The sequence below is a fragment of the Lissotriton helveticus genome, chromosome 7 (genome assembly GCF_964261635.1).
Source record: "Lissotriton helveticus chromosome 7, aLisHel1.1, whole genome shotgun sequence".
NCBI lineage: Eukaryota > Metazoa > Chordata > Amphibia > Caudata > Salamandridae > Lissotriton > Lissotriton helveticus.
The window spans coordinates 1,197,284,558-1,197,300,851 of NC_136068.1; the positions used below are offsets into that span (position 1 = coordinate 1,197,284,558).

The 16,294-nt window shown below is 45.5% G+C and overlaps 1 protein-coding gene across 3 annotated transcripts in view; it reads right to left on the reverse strand.

Moving 5' to 3' along the window:
• Nucleotides 1-16,294, reverse strand: part of RHOT1 (ras homolog family member T1) — a 688,574-nt gene that overhangs the window by 484,085 nt on the left and 188,195 nt on the right. For all 3 annotated transcript variants that reach the window (XM_078654375.1, XM_078654374.1, XM_078654373.1), the window contains exon 7: nt 8,031-8,139. In XM_078654375.1, the coding sequence (XP_078510501.1) occupies nt 8,031-8,139 (109 nt within the window). The remainder of the gene's footprint in view (nt 1-8,030; nt 8,140-16,294) is intronic.

Here is a 16,294-nt window from a genome sequence, read left to right on the forward strand (position 1 = left end):
TCCTCCACATGCTCTGGCTCTGTCCTGCCCTCCAACAATACTGGGAAGGTGTGACCACACTGCTCACGCACTGCACCAAAGAGCAGGTGCCGAGAACATGGGAGGCCTGCATACTGGGACTGTACAAGCGCACACGGCTGAACAAGGTCCAGGCCCGCTACTGGGATCTTGGGCTGATCACGGCCAAGAGATTGCTTACCAAGCGGTGGAAGGCCGATACACCCCCACATATCAAACACTGGAGCCTGTCACTGGTGAACTGGGAACGAGCAGAGAGCACTGTCCTGCGGCGAGAAGAGACGGCGGGACTTAGGAAATTCCCAATAGCACAACACTAGGATGACATCCTACACTCCTTCCAGCAGAAATGCGTAGAGCAGGGGATCACGTGAAGCGACACATGCTGCCCCACCCCCTCCCTGTACTGGTCACCAAGGGACATGTATATAGTTCCGATTGCTGCCTGCACAGCCACCATGCTTTGCCCGACAAGTACTGAATACCCAGCTATTGCGCGGTGGCGAGCGCTTTACCCCTCCCACACCTACACCACCACGCACACCACCGCGAAGAGAGGTCCAGCTGCCGGCCGCCTCCCACGGGGCATTGCACAGCCACAACTGACACGCCCATATAGTGGCGACTCCCCCCCCTTGTGCACTTGACATACAAGCGAGCTCCCCTCCTACGGGCTCCTGCCTACCCACTCACTAGACCGCTACCGACACCTTGACACTACACTTCCCTCCTCGGACACATGGCCATATATACCCCCATCCCCCCCCCCCTGCCGCCCTTTTGTATTTCTGGTGTTAATGTTTGTAGTTTGTTGACATTCCGATCATATCTCCCTTTGGATCAAGCCCTTGTAAGTTGATCATTGCACTCACTGCACCATGAGGCCTTCGGAAACAACAGCCATGGCCTAGGTGTCTCCACCTAAGGACCGATACAGATATCAGACACACTCATCAGAATGGGTGGGCTACGTGGATACACGCTCACCAACACATTCGGACACTGAGCAGCCTCATCCCTAATCTATATTACTCCACGCCCGCTGACGGACGATTTCCACAGACACTCTTTCTTACGGATCACACGTGTCATAGGGGGCTCTGCCACACCTGAAGACGCTGATGAGTGCCAGCTTAGCGCTGTGTCGTTGAGTTCATATACGATATGAGAAATGAAAAAAAAAAAAAACACAGACCGATACTTTTTACAGCACCGAATGATAATATGACTGTGCGGTATTGTTGCAAATTGATATACGCTGCCGAACCCCAGGGTTGTCGGCCTTAAGGCTGTGTTCCTCTGATACACTTTCTGCAATACTCATTACTCGCAGCTGGCCCAGCTGGGTTGTAAGCTGAATGCTGTGTACAATTCATAATGAACAATAAAGGTCTTTTAAAAAATAAAAATAAATAAATAAATAAAATAAAAAACCAAGAGTTCCTGTATCCAACTTGTCCTGAGACCTACAACTACCAGCCTCTCTTATGCTTTAATATTAACATCTGAGAAAAAGGTAATTATTATTTTGCCATCCTAGGCCTGTATGATGTTTATCTACCAGAGAAGCTCTTCCCTCATTGAACATCTAATTGGAATATGTCCAAATAGTCCAAGCCCCTTGCATTTTGAGGCCTTCAAATGTTGAAAGGCCTCATAAAGGAGAGATCTTGTGAAGTAAATGAAGGATCTGGGACTCTTTCCAGGCAAGGAATTGAAGGGTGGAGGATTTGGTGTCCACAGGCAAACCCTGGCAATAGTTCTATTAGAAGGTAATTACAAAGGACATTTAGAAATTTATTAAGACAGGATGCTCCTCAGTAGGCTTCCGGTCTTCAGAATGTATCACCCACATCGCACTCACACTAGGGAAAAAAAGCTCCACGATTGAGAGGAAGTCTGCTGGAATGGTTGACTGAAGCTCAGTTGCAGCCTTGTCTCCGCCCATTAAAAAAAAACTCTGCATTACGATCCACCCATGCCCCAAAAAACATGGTCTGAAAACACCCTGTGCATGTCATCTTGATTAACTTCTCACAGAATAACAACTCTCAGGCAGATCGAAACCACTCAACTGGTTTTACTCAATCTCGACTATGGCCGTGTAGGCTCGTAAGCAGAACCTTACCCAGTTTCTGAAAGAGTAGTTTCTCTCGAAGAGATAGATGTAGTGTGGGGCAGAAGCGCAGGCTCTGCAGTTCGGAGCACAAAACCGTCCAAGCCAGTCTGGGTCTATTAGAATGAGCGGAGCCCAGTCCCTCCTAATCTTCTTCGAACACAAGAAACAGAGTCCTAGGTGGGAACACATAAAGGAGACTAGAGTCCCAGGGAAACACTTAAGCACGAAAACGTCACAGTGACCTTCCTTGTGACAGCAAAAAGATCTACCTGGGGCACACTCCACTGCAACAAATATACCTTGTACTACATCTGGGTGCAGCTGTCACTAATGGTTGACTAAATGGCAAGTGCTAAATTTTGACATTTAGTGACCCTGCAAGATAGGTGACAATCACATCCAGAGAATTTGCGCCTCCTGTCACAGCATACATGGCTCCACACAGCCCTGTTTGTTGCAGTGAATGAATGAAAATACACTTATACAGCGCGATTGCTGCCCTGGGGCGTCCAAGCGCTAGGGAACCAGAAGAGGGGGTGTAATGAGGCTGACAGAAACTGGAAGAAGAAGGGGGGCTGAATTGATTACGGGGATTTGAATAAGTGAGTTTTAAGTTGCTTACGGAAGGAGGCACGGTTAGGGTTAGATCTCAGGTGAAGGGGTAGGGTGTTCCAGGTTTTTGAAGCATTGAAGGTGAACATTCTTCCACCTGCTCTAGACCTCTTGATTCTGGGAACTTTTGCCATAAAAGCCTGGCTAGAACGTAGTTCACGGCCTGGATGGTATTGGCTGACTAGGCTACGCAAGAGTTTTGGGCCCGAGTCCCAGAAGGCCTGATGGGCAGTACACATTGCCTTAAAGGTGACTCTTTTCCGTACTGGCAGCCAGTGAAGGCTGGTCAGTGCCTCTCTGACTGAAATTCTTCGTGGAATTTGCAGTAGGGTGCGAGCCGCACAGTTCTGCACCAGTTGCAACCTATTTAATGTGTACTCTGGGGCTCCCAAGTAAAGGACGTTATTTGAGTCCAGGCGTGATTGTATTATACCCTGAATAGCTGTTTGTTTAGCCTCCATAGGGAGCAGGGGTAGGACCTTCTTCAGTGTCCGAAGGAGTCCAAAGCAGGTGGCGGAAAGCTTTGTGGCCTGGGTGTTAAAAGTAAGGTTCTTGTCCAGCCATACCCCTAGGCTTTTGATGTTATCTTTCGGGGCCGGGGGGGGGCCTAGACAGGTGGGCCATAATGACTTGAAGAAGGTCGGGTCGGCCGGGCCTAGCAGCATGAGCTCCGTTTTGTCCCCATTCAGCTTCAGTGAGGACAGCGTCATCCAGGACTTCACCTCCTCCAGACATTTGGTTAGACCCCCCGATGGAGAGTGTTGGGCTTCCTGCGCTAAGGAGACCACCAGCTGTGTGTCGTCCGCATAGGAAATGATCTTAACTCCATACGGACGAACTACATCAGCCAGTGGCCTCATATAGATATTAAAAAGCGCAGGGCTTAAAGAGGAGCCCTGGGGGACTCCACACTTCATCGGTATGCTGGAAGAGACGGCTTGTCCGTCGAATATCTGGAACGACCTGTCACTCAGGAAGGATTTTATCCAGAGCCAGGCCTTGTCCACAATGCCGACGTTTGCTATACGGTCCAATAAGGTGTTATGACTGACCGTGTCAAACGCCGCACTGAGATCAAGGAGGACCACTGCCACTGATCCTCCTTGATCGATGATTCTTCTGGACTCCTCAACGACCATAAGGAGGGCGGACTCTGTTCCATGCCTGGGCCTGAATCCTGTCTGTGTAGGGTCTAACAGCAGATTGCTTTCCAGGTAGTTGACCAATTGGAGATTGATATATTTCTCTGCAATTTTACTTACCCAGGGGAGTAGTGAAATCGGGCGGTAATTGGCAAAGTCCGAGGGATCCAGATGAGGCTTTTTTATTAGTGCTCGAACCATTGCCTTTTTCCAGGCCGGAGGAACCGTGGCAGAGTCAATGGACGCATTCACTAGATTCATGATGATGGGTAGAACCGTCTGGGATGCGAGTAACATTGTCTCTGGGGGGGCCGGGTATGTTGGTGAGCCGGATTTCACTTTCCGAGCTATGGATTTAACTTCTTCTAGGTCCATACAAGTGAAGTGGTCGAGTGTGGAGAGGGAGGCAAGCTCTGGGTCTGGCCCTCCGTTGTTGTTATGAGGCAGCGTGGACACAGTGCTGGTAGGGAAGGAGGAATATATATTGTTCACTTTGGCCGAGAAGAATTCTGCCAGGTCGTTACATTGGGCAATTGATTTGTCTTCGTGAACACTGGAGGGGGGTGGTTTAATCAGGGACTGCAGAGTTTGGAAGATTTCCCTGGGTTTGGAAGATGAGGTTAAGATTTTGTTCGAGAAGTATTCTGTTTGGGCAGTTTTTATCTGCTCTTTATAGGTTTTTATTTCTTCCCGATATCGAGTTTTGTCTTCCATAGCGTAGTTCTCGCGCCATTTTCTTTCTGCTTTCCGGCAGTGTCGCTTTTTGTCTCTAAGGGCTTCTGTATACCATGGGGCTGTTTTTTGGGAACGTTTAAACGACGATTTTTTGAGGGGGAGAATGGTCTCAAGAGAGTGCAAAATCCAGCTTTCGTATTCCTGGTTTGCCAGACAAGGGTCTTCATTATTTGAAGGAAGACTTTCCACTAGTTTGCTTGTCCATTCGTCTATTTGTATCCGTGCCCATGATCTCGCGTATCTAATCGAGGGGGTGGCAGGGATGGGTTTCTCAGTGAGCCAGGTGAGGGGCACCAAGGAATGATCCGTCCATGGGAGGGGAAGAGGAGAGTCGGTTGAAAGTTCTGCACAGTTGCTGAATACTGGGTCCAGCAGGTGTCCCTTTGTATGGGTAGGAGTGTTCACTCGTTGAATGAGTTGTAGTGCGGCCAGGTCGTCAGTTAAGGTAATGGCCGTCACATCTGCTGGTGAGTCAAAGTGTAGGTTGAGGTCGCCTAACACGATGAAGTTGGCAGCAGCGCAGATACGAGGTGCTATAGTTGCTGGGAGGCTGCTATGAAATTGTTTTGGGGGGCCGGGTGGGCGGTATATCAAGGTGCCCGAGAGGCAGTGGTTGGGGGAGAACTCCAGCGCGAAAGCTAAGTTTTCACAGTCTGGGATGTTTTCCGTTATAGGCCGGCAGCGATATTGATCTTTTACTATGATTGCAAGTCCTCCCCCTCAGCCATCTGGTCGATCTTGACGAGTTATTTGATAGCCGGCGGGGAGGGCGGCAACCACATCGGGGTCAGAGTCAGACGTTAACCATGTCTCCGTAAGAAACAGCGCGTCTGGCTTGCGTTCTTCTAATAGGAGGGATATTTCCAGCTTGTGTTTGGGGAGGGATCGGCAGTTTAAAAGGAGCATGCGGTATTCGTGACGTGGGGGTTTCCTCTGCCTTATGGGGAGGGAGGCAGTGCATTTAGGACAGTTGGCAGGAAGGGATGTGGTATCAAGAGCATACCTTCGACAGTCATGTTCCCTGGGTCTCAGGTCGTGGAGGGTGGCCGAGCTGTAGGCCAGGGTCTGGTTTGCCTGGATAGTGGATGGTATGGCCCCTGGCCCGGACTCGGCGCGGACGAGCGCAGACGAGCTTGCCTTATGCGCGCCTTCGGCGCGCCTTCGTCGCGCCCGCTGCGCTTCCTGAAAGGACACATTTTTATAGGCAGTAGTCAGGGGGTACGCGAGGGGGCGTGGCCTGTCCGGTAGGCGTGGCCAATGTGTTCAGAATGGCGTCGCTGGTAAACAAACACTCTCCGGTGGCAGCCTATTGCTCAGCTGTCCTCCCGGGGGTTTGTGCAGCGCGAGGTGCTCAGGAGGGGGGGTAAGTGCAGCGGAGGTGGATTAAAACACAAACAATTCCGTTTTAAAAATATCAGCGCTTCCGCGTCTACTCCCGGCTCAAGCCTCAGGAGGTTCCAATTTTAAAGCTGTAGGCGCTAGGATTCAGCGCGCTTTTATGGCAAGGAACGAGTGAGGGGGGCGTGGCCTGTCCGGTAGGCGTGGCCAATGTGTTCAGAATGGCGTCGCTGGTAAACAAACACTCTCCGGTGGCAGCCTATTGCTCAGCTGTCCTCCCGGGGGTTTGTGCAGCGCGAGGTGCTCAGGAGGGGGGGGTAAGTGCAGCGGAGGTGGATTAAAACACAAACAATTCCGTTTTAAAAATATCAGCGCTTCCGCTTCTACTCCCGGCTCAAGCCTCAGGAGGTTCCAATTTTAAAGCTGTAGGCGCTAGGATTCAGCGCGCTTTTATGGCAAGGAACGAGTGAGGGGGGCGTGGCCTGTCCGGTAGGCGTGGCCAATGTGTTCAGAATGGCGTCGCTGGTAAACAAACACTCTCCGGTGGCAGCCTATTGCTCAGCTGTCCTCCCGGGGGTTTGTGCAGCGCGAGGTGCTCAGGAGGGGGGGTAAGTGCAGCGGAGGTGGATTAAAACACAAACAATTCCGTTTTAAAAATATCAGCGCTTCCGCGTCTACTCCCGGCTCAAGCCTCAGGAGGTTCCAATTTTAAAGCAGTCCCACATGACAGTCAGGTTGTCTGTTAGAACTTGCACAGGAAAGTCCTTGATGGAAGACAGAAAGGCCTTGAGAGTTACGCACACACAGTAAATAGCTCAAAAAGACTGATGTGGGGTCTCGGATCTACTGGAGACCAGAGTCCTTCTTTTAATCCTTGAAATAGATTTTCCATTCTAAAAATGATAGCAAATAATCCTTAGGGAATTTCAATTAAGAAAACATAATTTAGGATTGATACTGGGCAACCAGCACCACCATACAATTATAAACTCTCCATAGCACAAATTATTGTCCATGTTTCGGAGTATAATTCAACTGGAACACAACAGACATTTTAACCATTGCCAACATCTTCAACACAAACTTCCTTGACACTGGCTTTGTCTAGAAAATAATTGGCTCTCCAATATCAAAGCATAATATTTGCTAGAGACATCTAAAGGCCACATTTCCCTTCAACTACCGTCAAAGAATGCAAACATTTTCAAACTTCAATCTGGGACAAATTCCTAAAACAGAAAGGGACAAAGGAGCGTTAGACTGTGGAATATGCTGCTGGAACATAACAGAAAACTGGATCTCTGGTATTTCCGAAACCGAATGAATCCACCAAGGAATACATTCATGAACCCTATATGAGATGACATTCAAGGGTAGAGCGGAGGGCGAAACACCAACCCACGCCCCCGGGATACTTACCCAACCAGACATCTCATGACATACTAACGTATACCGAGTCATACTAGAAGATACCTCCCGGACTATCGTAAGCTACCTTATCCAAATTGGGTTGATGTATGATGAGATTGCTGAATACATTGGTATAAATAATAATCAAATACTCGCAAATGTATGATTTAATATGTGGTATAAATAATAATCAAATACTCGCAAATGTATGATGTAATATGTCAATGATGCAATAACTTGTAACAGGAAATGTAAAATCTCAATAAACAAATACAAACAAAAAAAACAGAAGACTGGATCTATATACCAATTTAAGTGCAAAAATTAAGTTTCTTAATTTGCAGGCAGCAAGTTAGTAAATGCTTACTAAGTAGGTTAAGTCCACCCTACAGAACAATAGATAGTAAAGCACTAAAGAATAAATAAGCAATATAGCATGAAAATATTGCGCTGTGCAATAAAACGAGCAATGTTTTGTTTTAGGACTCTATAATCTTGGTAGTAACGAAGCTACTAGCAATTATCATAACATTGCAACTGCACTTCAAAACATTCAAAAGGTGCGTCTTAAAATAATTTATAGAAGTGATTAGTTGATGACATAAAATGTATACAAATTTGACGTTGACGTGCTGTACTTTTCAGAATGAACCTACCTCTACACAAGTCTCTATCTCCGTGTATTGGTTCATAATGGGAAGGATGGTCTCCATACTACTATAGTCCACCAAGTCAGATTTGTTTCCAACCAGTATGATCGGTAGCCTAAAAACACATTTCAACATAATGGAGCAGAAATGTTAATGCAAACATCAGGCTATTTTACTCCAACAGCTTATATCAAGGAAATTATTCGAATTCAGGAAATGGTACTTTTCCTTAACAGTGATTACTTACTGTGGAAATCCTTAAATTTGCAACATTGTTAAAATAGCCCCAAATATGGTGGAAGAGAATGTCGATTCTCCAATTAGCATGCAAAGAGTATCTTGATTTCATTAAAGACAACGGAGGCTGACATTATGCAATAACTTTTATTGCTGCCCAAGATATGCAGCCCTTTAAAGTGTAACAATTACATCATAAAACAAAAACATTCCATAGAGCAATACAAGTGCCATAGCAACCAAGTAACTTCCTCTTAGAGCTGCGAAGGAAAGGGCTGTAGTTTCAAGATCTTCCATCAAAAGAGATTTATAAGGAAGCTGAATCTGAAAGGGAAAAGGTAAAAGGAGTAAAACTCGACTCGGAAGGTAGAAAAGAAAAAATATAAAGACATAATAATCAAACAATATATTGTTGCAGGGTTTCTGTACTCACACAGAACTGTGCACAGAGGAGTGGAACCTCGGCAAATTAGGGTGTCCCAAAACTTACCTCAGCAACCAACTCACCCCTTACCGAGCTAGCTACAGTGTCTCATTGGACATATCAAACACCCAATGTTTAGACAAACCAGAACATGAACTTACAGTACCTCAGGGTACGTGGGACTCATGAACACTCTTTCGTTATATTATCATTACAAACCAGAACATGGAGTAAAGAAGACACATGTGCATTTGAAATGTTTATTTACTAATGCCGTCTTCTCAGGCGCAGTATCTTTGATAATACAAGTATACTTATTATCAGTAGCAAAATTATCAGCATAGTTACTAAGACATAAAAAGCGAATGGTGACAGCATGTTAACATGCTGTAATGAATAAGAGTTAACAACACTTATATCTCACCCTCCCTAACACATATATTATATTATTATCTAAGAAGGTCTCTTTGGGTTGTTTTAGGGCGGGCCCATACCTTAGTGTCCTAGCATGAAGGAATCACATCAGCATACACCAGCTCTCTCTGCATGTGCACCGCATCAAGTGTGTTAACAATTCTCGTGCAAAGCAATATCAATCCCGCCTCAAGCCCAAGTTGGCAAAGGCTGCACTTGTGTTATGACTATGAAGGCGTGGAGATCAGACCTCATAACAATTCCATATCGTGTTGCTCCTGAAACTTCAGCACTCTCCGTGCAGACATGGTTTATTAAACAAGACTGATATCAGAGCAATAACATATTATTCTCACATACACCACGGCAAACCACTAGGTTGAAAGCTAAGTCAACAATTAAGGGTCGTGTGCAGAAGTTGCAAGAAAGGAAAAATGGCGTTTAAATCTGAAACGTACCTATGCTAACTTAACACGATATAAGGATATATAGGAGCTATACAACACCCCCCCATGATCCGAGAACGGACTAAATAAGGTAACAGAAGTGCCATCACATGAGAGCAGAATCCATTTATAAACGAGCATGAATAAAAATTCAATTAAAAAAAACTAACGCTAAAAAATAGCCCACAAATATAATGTGGCTCAAGCCAATAGGCAAGCAAAAAATAAAATGTCTTGACCAAAAGTCAACCAAATCAAGGAAATGCTATCAATCAGCATGCCAATCTGAGGCAGTGTCTATGATAAGACCGTATATGAAAAGTAAGCTGCAACAGCCTCAAGGAGGAAGTCACTGTCCTCATCCGAAAACAGTTCAGCCATCCAGTTTAAAAGTTGAAAGGAACATACGTGATCTTCCAGCACCGGATCCTCTATAACCATCAGAGGACAGCTCGGTGGGTTTTCAAGAAAACTTTGTTCCAAGAAATTTTGCGCTGCCGACAACACATCCCAGGGACCCATTAGTCCATGTGCCAACGCCAAGGCCATAATCCTTTCGTCAGAACAAACCAACTCGTGAGCAATGATAGGACTCATCAGTTGATCAAAATCGACGTCAGAAGATGCTGGTCCGCAGAGACACAAATCAATGGCCCAAAGGAAATCACAGGTCAGGCAGCGAAATACAGGCTGGACACAGGTGAAATAGGAGAACCGAAAAGATAATCCAAACGCCGTGCTTAGAGTCGCCAACGGCAGTGTGCCATAATAATCAAGCATGCGGTTGCGAAACCGCGTCAGTAGTAGCTGTGCGTGGTCTTGCACAGGAAGGGCATCCATATTTAAAAAGGCAGAAAACCACCAATGCGCCAGCCGCTAATGCAAGCAAAAATGGGAACCCTCCAAATAAGGAAGAAAAAATAGAATGGAAGAAGGCAGGGATGACTCCAAAAATCTTCTCAAAGGAAGTCACGAGACCACCGCTAACAACTTTAAAAAAATGTGCTAGGCCCGTTGTGGAGGATGCGTTAAAGATAGAACGGACCATGGCTCCGAAATGCAAAGGCAAATCAGTGTTTAAAAGAGCCTGAACCTCCGTACGGGTGTTAGCAATGTGAAGCACGAAAGTTTCACGGGCCGAGCTCAAGGCCACCTCTTTCTGGGACAATAGAGCTCTTATTCTAGCCATGCCGCTGAATTCTGCTCCCAAGGTCGGTATCTGTGGCCAAATGGAAGACTCCCTATGTTCACGTGTGGGAGGATAAAGAACATTTCTGCAGCAAATAACTCGCTCACTAACCGTTACTATGAAAGCTATACCTTTAATTAAACCACAACAGTTTTCATTATTGAGCATTAAATAACTACCATTCTCTAACAATTTAAACGTGGGGATGATAGCAGGAACTGGCGCGCCCTGTAAAACGCAAGCCATATTCGGTCTGTCCTTGTTACATGAACCGTGTAACTGTATGTGTCTACACATTAAAGAATGATCTGGCGTCTCAGTACACTCATCCCCTGTTAGATAAACTTCTTGTTCATCCTTGAAACATCTGTATGTGTATGGGAGTGACCAGACCTCATGAAGAAAACCGCTACCTAAGGGTTCAAAACGACCTATTGGCACATATTTCATACAATTTGAAAACTTATATAAAGCAAAAGGCAGCGTTATTAAACCGTGGATAAGCCACGTAGCAGCAGTGGTCTCCGCCACAGAAAAAGGTAAAGATTCCAATCTTTCAATATGGAGCATAGAAAAGGAAGCATCACGCATTGAAAGCAAGCGTTGTTTGTCTGTCAAATTAAATGGTGCAAATAAAGAGGAAACGTTCATGTATCCCCAGGGAACTTTACCCATTTTTAGAGTCTGTAGTGTCCATGCAAACTGCATGATTGAACGTAATTGATTTTGACCATGGTATAATACAGACACTTCATCATGTACAATATCAACAACAGACGACACAATATTATCTAATGTGTAAATTCTAGAGGAGAGCACGTTAATGCTATTGTCAACAACTGCAAGCACTTTCTCAAGATTCGCCTGATCAATAGCCCTAAGGCGTGAAGCAGCCTCAATCTGTGAGAGTTTCCAAATTTCATTGTAAACACCATATAACCACCTTTTCGACCTGCCACTAGCTGGGCCCTTAATGAAATCATTCAAATCCACGTCTGCATTCAGTTTGGAAAGGTGATACTTAACCGCAGGTAAAGTTGAATGTTTCAGCCAAGCTTGACACAACTTGCCAACAGAGTAAGAGGTGACAGTATGACTCAAATCAAAACGGGGATCAGATCTAACAGTCTTAAAACCGTTAGTCAAATTTAAAAATCTTTTTTGGCAAGAATCAGCACTACGGTGCCAAAGCAGCCAACCCTTGGGATTCATACTGGAAATGTTAAAGGAGGAATTCAGAAGCAGAGCCTGTATTTCTCTAATGGACAATTTAGTAAAATTACTCCAATTCTCATATTCCTCCAACTCCGGGAAAGACGGGGTGTTCAACCTTTTAGATGTAGCCAATCCAAAGCATGTGGTCTGGGAAATGGTTTCATTTAAAAACCACATATGATTTGGGATGAGACATGCACGGTGCAAAGCCTCAGTGCCTTGTACCTGCCAGGCCCTTGAGCCCCAAACTGATTTAAGGTCTATGGTATCCTTCCATAACTCATACCCCCCAGTAACTAATTGATCCAGGAAGGCTTTTGAATATAACAATTTTGTATTTGTAAGTCGAACCTTGGACTGTGGCTGTTTGTGAAATTTAAAATAAAAGGACTCGGGATTGGACTGATTAAAGTCAGTGAAATAAGTATACTTTTTAAGAAACGTTTCTGAACTCCCTTGTGTTGGTGCTGGGCAATGTTCCCACTGAGTAAAATTAACCGCATCCCTTCGGGAAGATGTCTTGTGTAAGAAGTGATTGCCATAATGTTGGTAACAGAACAATTCACCATAATTAGCAGATTCTAAATATAAATCCTCAGCATCAAAAGCAGCATAATATTTCAAATCAGAAAACAAACTTTCCACAGCATTAACATCCCAATCATCAGAACGAATGTTTTGTTTCACCACATCCCCCATATTAACTCTTAGTACATTAGGGACATTAACGACTTCCGTTGGGCCATGAATCTGAAAACGAACTGCATCCCACGCGATTCCATCCAGAACAGGCCACGCTGTGATGTTAACCAAAGTCAAGTCCCTTTTTAATCTGTGTGTAGAATGTGAAGAGGAAAGTGGGGCCAAAGTTCCATTCAAATGAGTAATGCAAGTTCTCTCCTCGACATAGTGTCCATTCATAATTCGAAAAAAATAAAACACAAAACCAATTGACATAAAAAGGTAAACTGAAAAAAGGACCAGCCAAATGTATATCCAAGGAGGTATCAAAAAATGTTTTTTAAACAGGCTAGCATATACTGCAATTTTAGAGGGTTTTTTCGAGGCAAGGGAAGCAGAGTCAAATGAAAATCTGGATTCTGTGGCTAAACGAGCTTGCAGGTCAGGCATGGACAAATCAGTGGGGTATGTATAGTCTGTCTCATCAAGGTTAGTTCCTGGTAAATTATTCAATAATGGACTGGAAACAGCAGGTAATTCGATGGCCACCTCAGGTTCATTATTAGAAGTAGTGGGCATAACTGAATTTCTCACAATGGAAGGACAGGAAACAGCCGGTGTCATGCTAAGAAGAATCGGCCACTCTGTGTATCTTGACATTGTCAATAGAAATAAACCTGTTTTCCTTACGACCTGGAAGTGGTGGTAAAATGACTGTTCTTGTGCCCTTCACTCCAAGCACTGGGACCGGAGCTCGATAGGAGGGACCAAACTCTTTCTTGTTGTCGATCTTCTCTCGAACCAGTTCTCCAACTTGGGGTAGCCAGCCAACTACCGGGATCTGCAACGCATCATCCGATGTGGAGGGCAAATGTTCCTTTGCAAGAGTGTCTCTCGTCTTTTGAAGATTCTGTAAAACATTGCAATGTTCATCTGCGTCAAAGGAAGTGGCGCGAACCACCGAGTCTAGACCGTCAAGGTCAGGGACGAACATCTTGATGCCAAAGAGCATTTCGTATGGGGTCCGCCCACCCAGAGACCTTCTAGGGAGATTATTAAGAGCACGCTGCACGCCATAGAGGTGAGCCAGCCAGTTTCTGCCAGTGCCTATAACTCGGGCTGTCAAAGATTGCTTTAAATCACGGTTCATTCGTTCAACTACACTATTACCCTCGGGTCTGTAGGGTGACGAAAACTTGACTTGGACCCCCATCGAAGTCATGGCATCCTTATACGCCTTAGAGGCGAAAGCCGGACCCTGATCCGAATGGAAGGTACCACAGGCAAAAATCCCTATAAAGATACGCAAATCTCTGATGACAGTCCGGGAATCAGCGCTGCGATGTGGCCATAACCACACAAAGCGTGTGCATGAGTCAACTGCTACTAAGATGTATTTATACGCAGTATCAGATGAAAATGGACCGCAGTGGTCTAAGTAAACACATCCTAGTGGTTTATTAGAAATGTACAACTGAGTCTGTGGCGGACGCGTAGCAGTTGAAGGTTTAATCTGCTGGCAAATGTCACAAAGAAGGACATAATCACGCGTCTGTTTGTACAGTCCCCGCCACCAGAAACGTTGTTGTAGTTGCGTTACAGTGGCTGAGACGCCCGCATGCGCAGACGCCACACCTTCATGAGCCGCTGTAATCAAGTCTGTTCTGCGATCCGTGTTGGGAATCAGCCGTTCCCCAACATCAGGAATTGTCACAAAAGGAACCTTTTCGGGACTTAAGTGGTATTTATACTTCGAAGGGAATCCCGAAGGATGTTTACTTCCCTTCTCAGAGGCAGCAATCGCTGCCAAGATGTCGCTATCAATCTTGGATTTAGACCTAGTAACTGCTGCAACTAAGTATGTAGATACTGCTGATTTCGCTGCTTCATCAGCAAGCGAGTTGCCAACAGCGTGAACTCCTAAACGCTGATGACCGAGAGTATGAATCACATAAACGAGTGGCAACCTAGCCTTAAGCTCTGCCACTCGTACCCAGATCATTTTATGTTTTATTGTGCTACCCTTGGAATCATGAAAGTCATTTTGAATCCAAAAGAACAAGTTTTCATTGTAAGACTGGACACAGTAGTAAGAATCACTTACAATTAGAGTAGTAACACTTGGATCTGCGTACTCCAAAGCTAGTAAGAGAGCACGAAGCTCTGCCAATTGTGCAGTGCAATCGCCCAGGGGCAACGTGTGTACCTCCCTGGAAATGAACTCATCATCCAACATAGCACCGACCACAATGGCGCATGCGGAAACGTAGGCGTGTTTAGAGCCATGCGCAACCTGCGCCGACCCATCAGTGTAAATGATGCAATGGAAGTCCTCCAAAGGTCGCATCGCCAGAGGAGCAGGGTGAACGAATTCATACTGCAAGAACTCCTGCGACCGTAAGGAAGCGTCAAAAATAAACATGACATCCGCGGATGACAATGACGCAGCCCACTGAATCCACCGAAGGTGCAAAGCTTTTGAATTTGGTACACTGGCTTTCGTGACTGCCTCCAAATGAGGACAGGGTGTTACCACTAGCATGCGTTTCCCCTGTGACAGAGCTCGTTCCTTTAGAATAGCCATCTGTACAGCAGTTAGAACCTTTTCTATGGTGGGAAACCGCATCTCAGCCGAGGTGTACAAGTGTGACTTGTAAGCAATAGGTACTGTGTCACCTTCATTAAAAGTGAGGTATGTGAAACCCACCGTCCCAGGAATTATTCTTATGACCAGGTTGGTGTGGTTATCACGAGTCAGTAAATATTTAGAAGCGAGCAGATCAGCCTGCAAAGATTGCAAAATGGCTGAATGCTCAGGCAGCCAGCATGATTTTGAGAAAGTTGGTTGTATCAAAGCATACAAAGGCTTGATACGCTGGGCATATTCCGGAATGTAAGTTCTGCCGAAATTCAAAAAGCCCAGTAAGGATTGTAATTTTTTCAGAGTTGTTGGTGCGCGCAATTGTGCGCACTTCTCCAAGAAGTGAGGAGCCAAACCTCTACCTTCATTGTTGAGCTCATAACCCAAAAACAACACTGTGTGTTCAGCAATGTGCGATTTTGCAAAGTTGAATTTGTAACCCATGTCAGCGAAATTGCAAACAAGAGAATTTACACGACACAGATGCTCCCAAATATCGTCGTCTGTGAGATATATGTCATCCACATACGAAAAAGCATCAGGGTCGAGTGCCTCCAGAATAGAGACAATTCGAGCGGTAAATATACCAGGACTATTCTTGTAGCCCATTGGAAGACGCCGGAATTGCTTTTGGACTCCAGCGCTTGTAAAACTGGTCCATTGGGAGCTAAAGCTGTCCAATCTGTGGGCATAAAAACCATTGGATATGTCAAGCGTTGTCTTGAAACGCTTACGCACGAGACTATCCACTAGGGCAGAGCCGTGAGTATTCTGTACTGCACAGTTACGGCAATGCGAGTTCAAATGCCGGTAATCCAAAACCAAACGATATGATCCGTCAGGTTTATTCACAGTAAAAAGGGGATTATTCATCGGTGACACACACGTTTCAATAACTCCCTGATATTCCAATTGTTCAAGGATTTCCGCGACGGAAGATTTTGCTTCACGCCGAATGGGATATTGAGGTTGAGGCTGCGGCTGAGACCGCAACGGAATTTCGTGGCAGGGCGACAATTTATC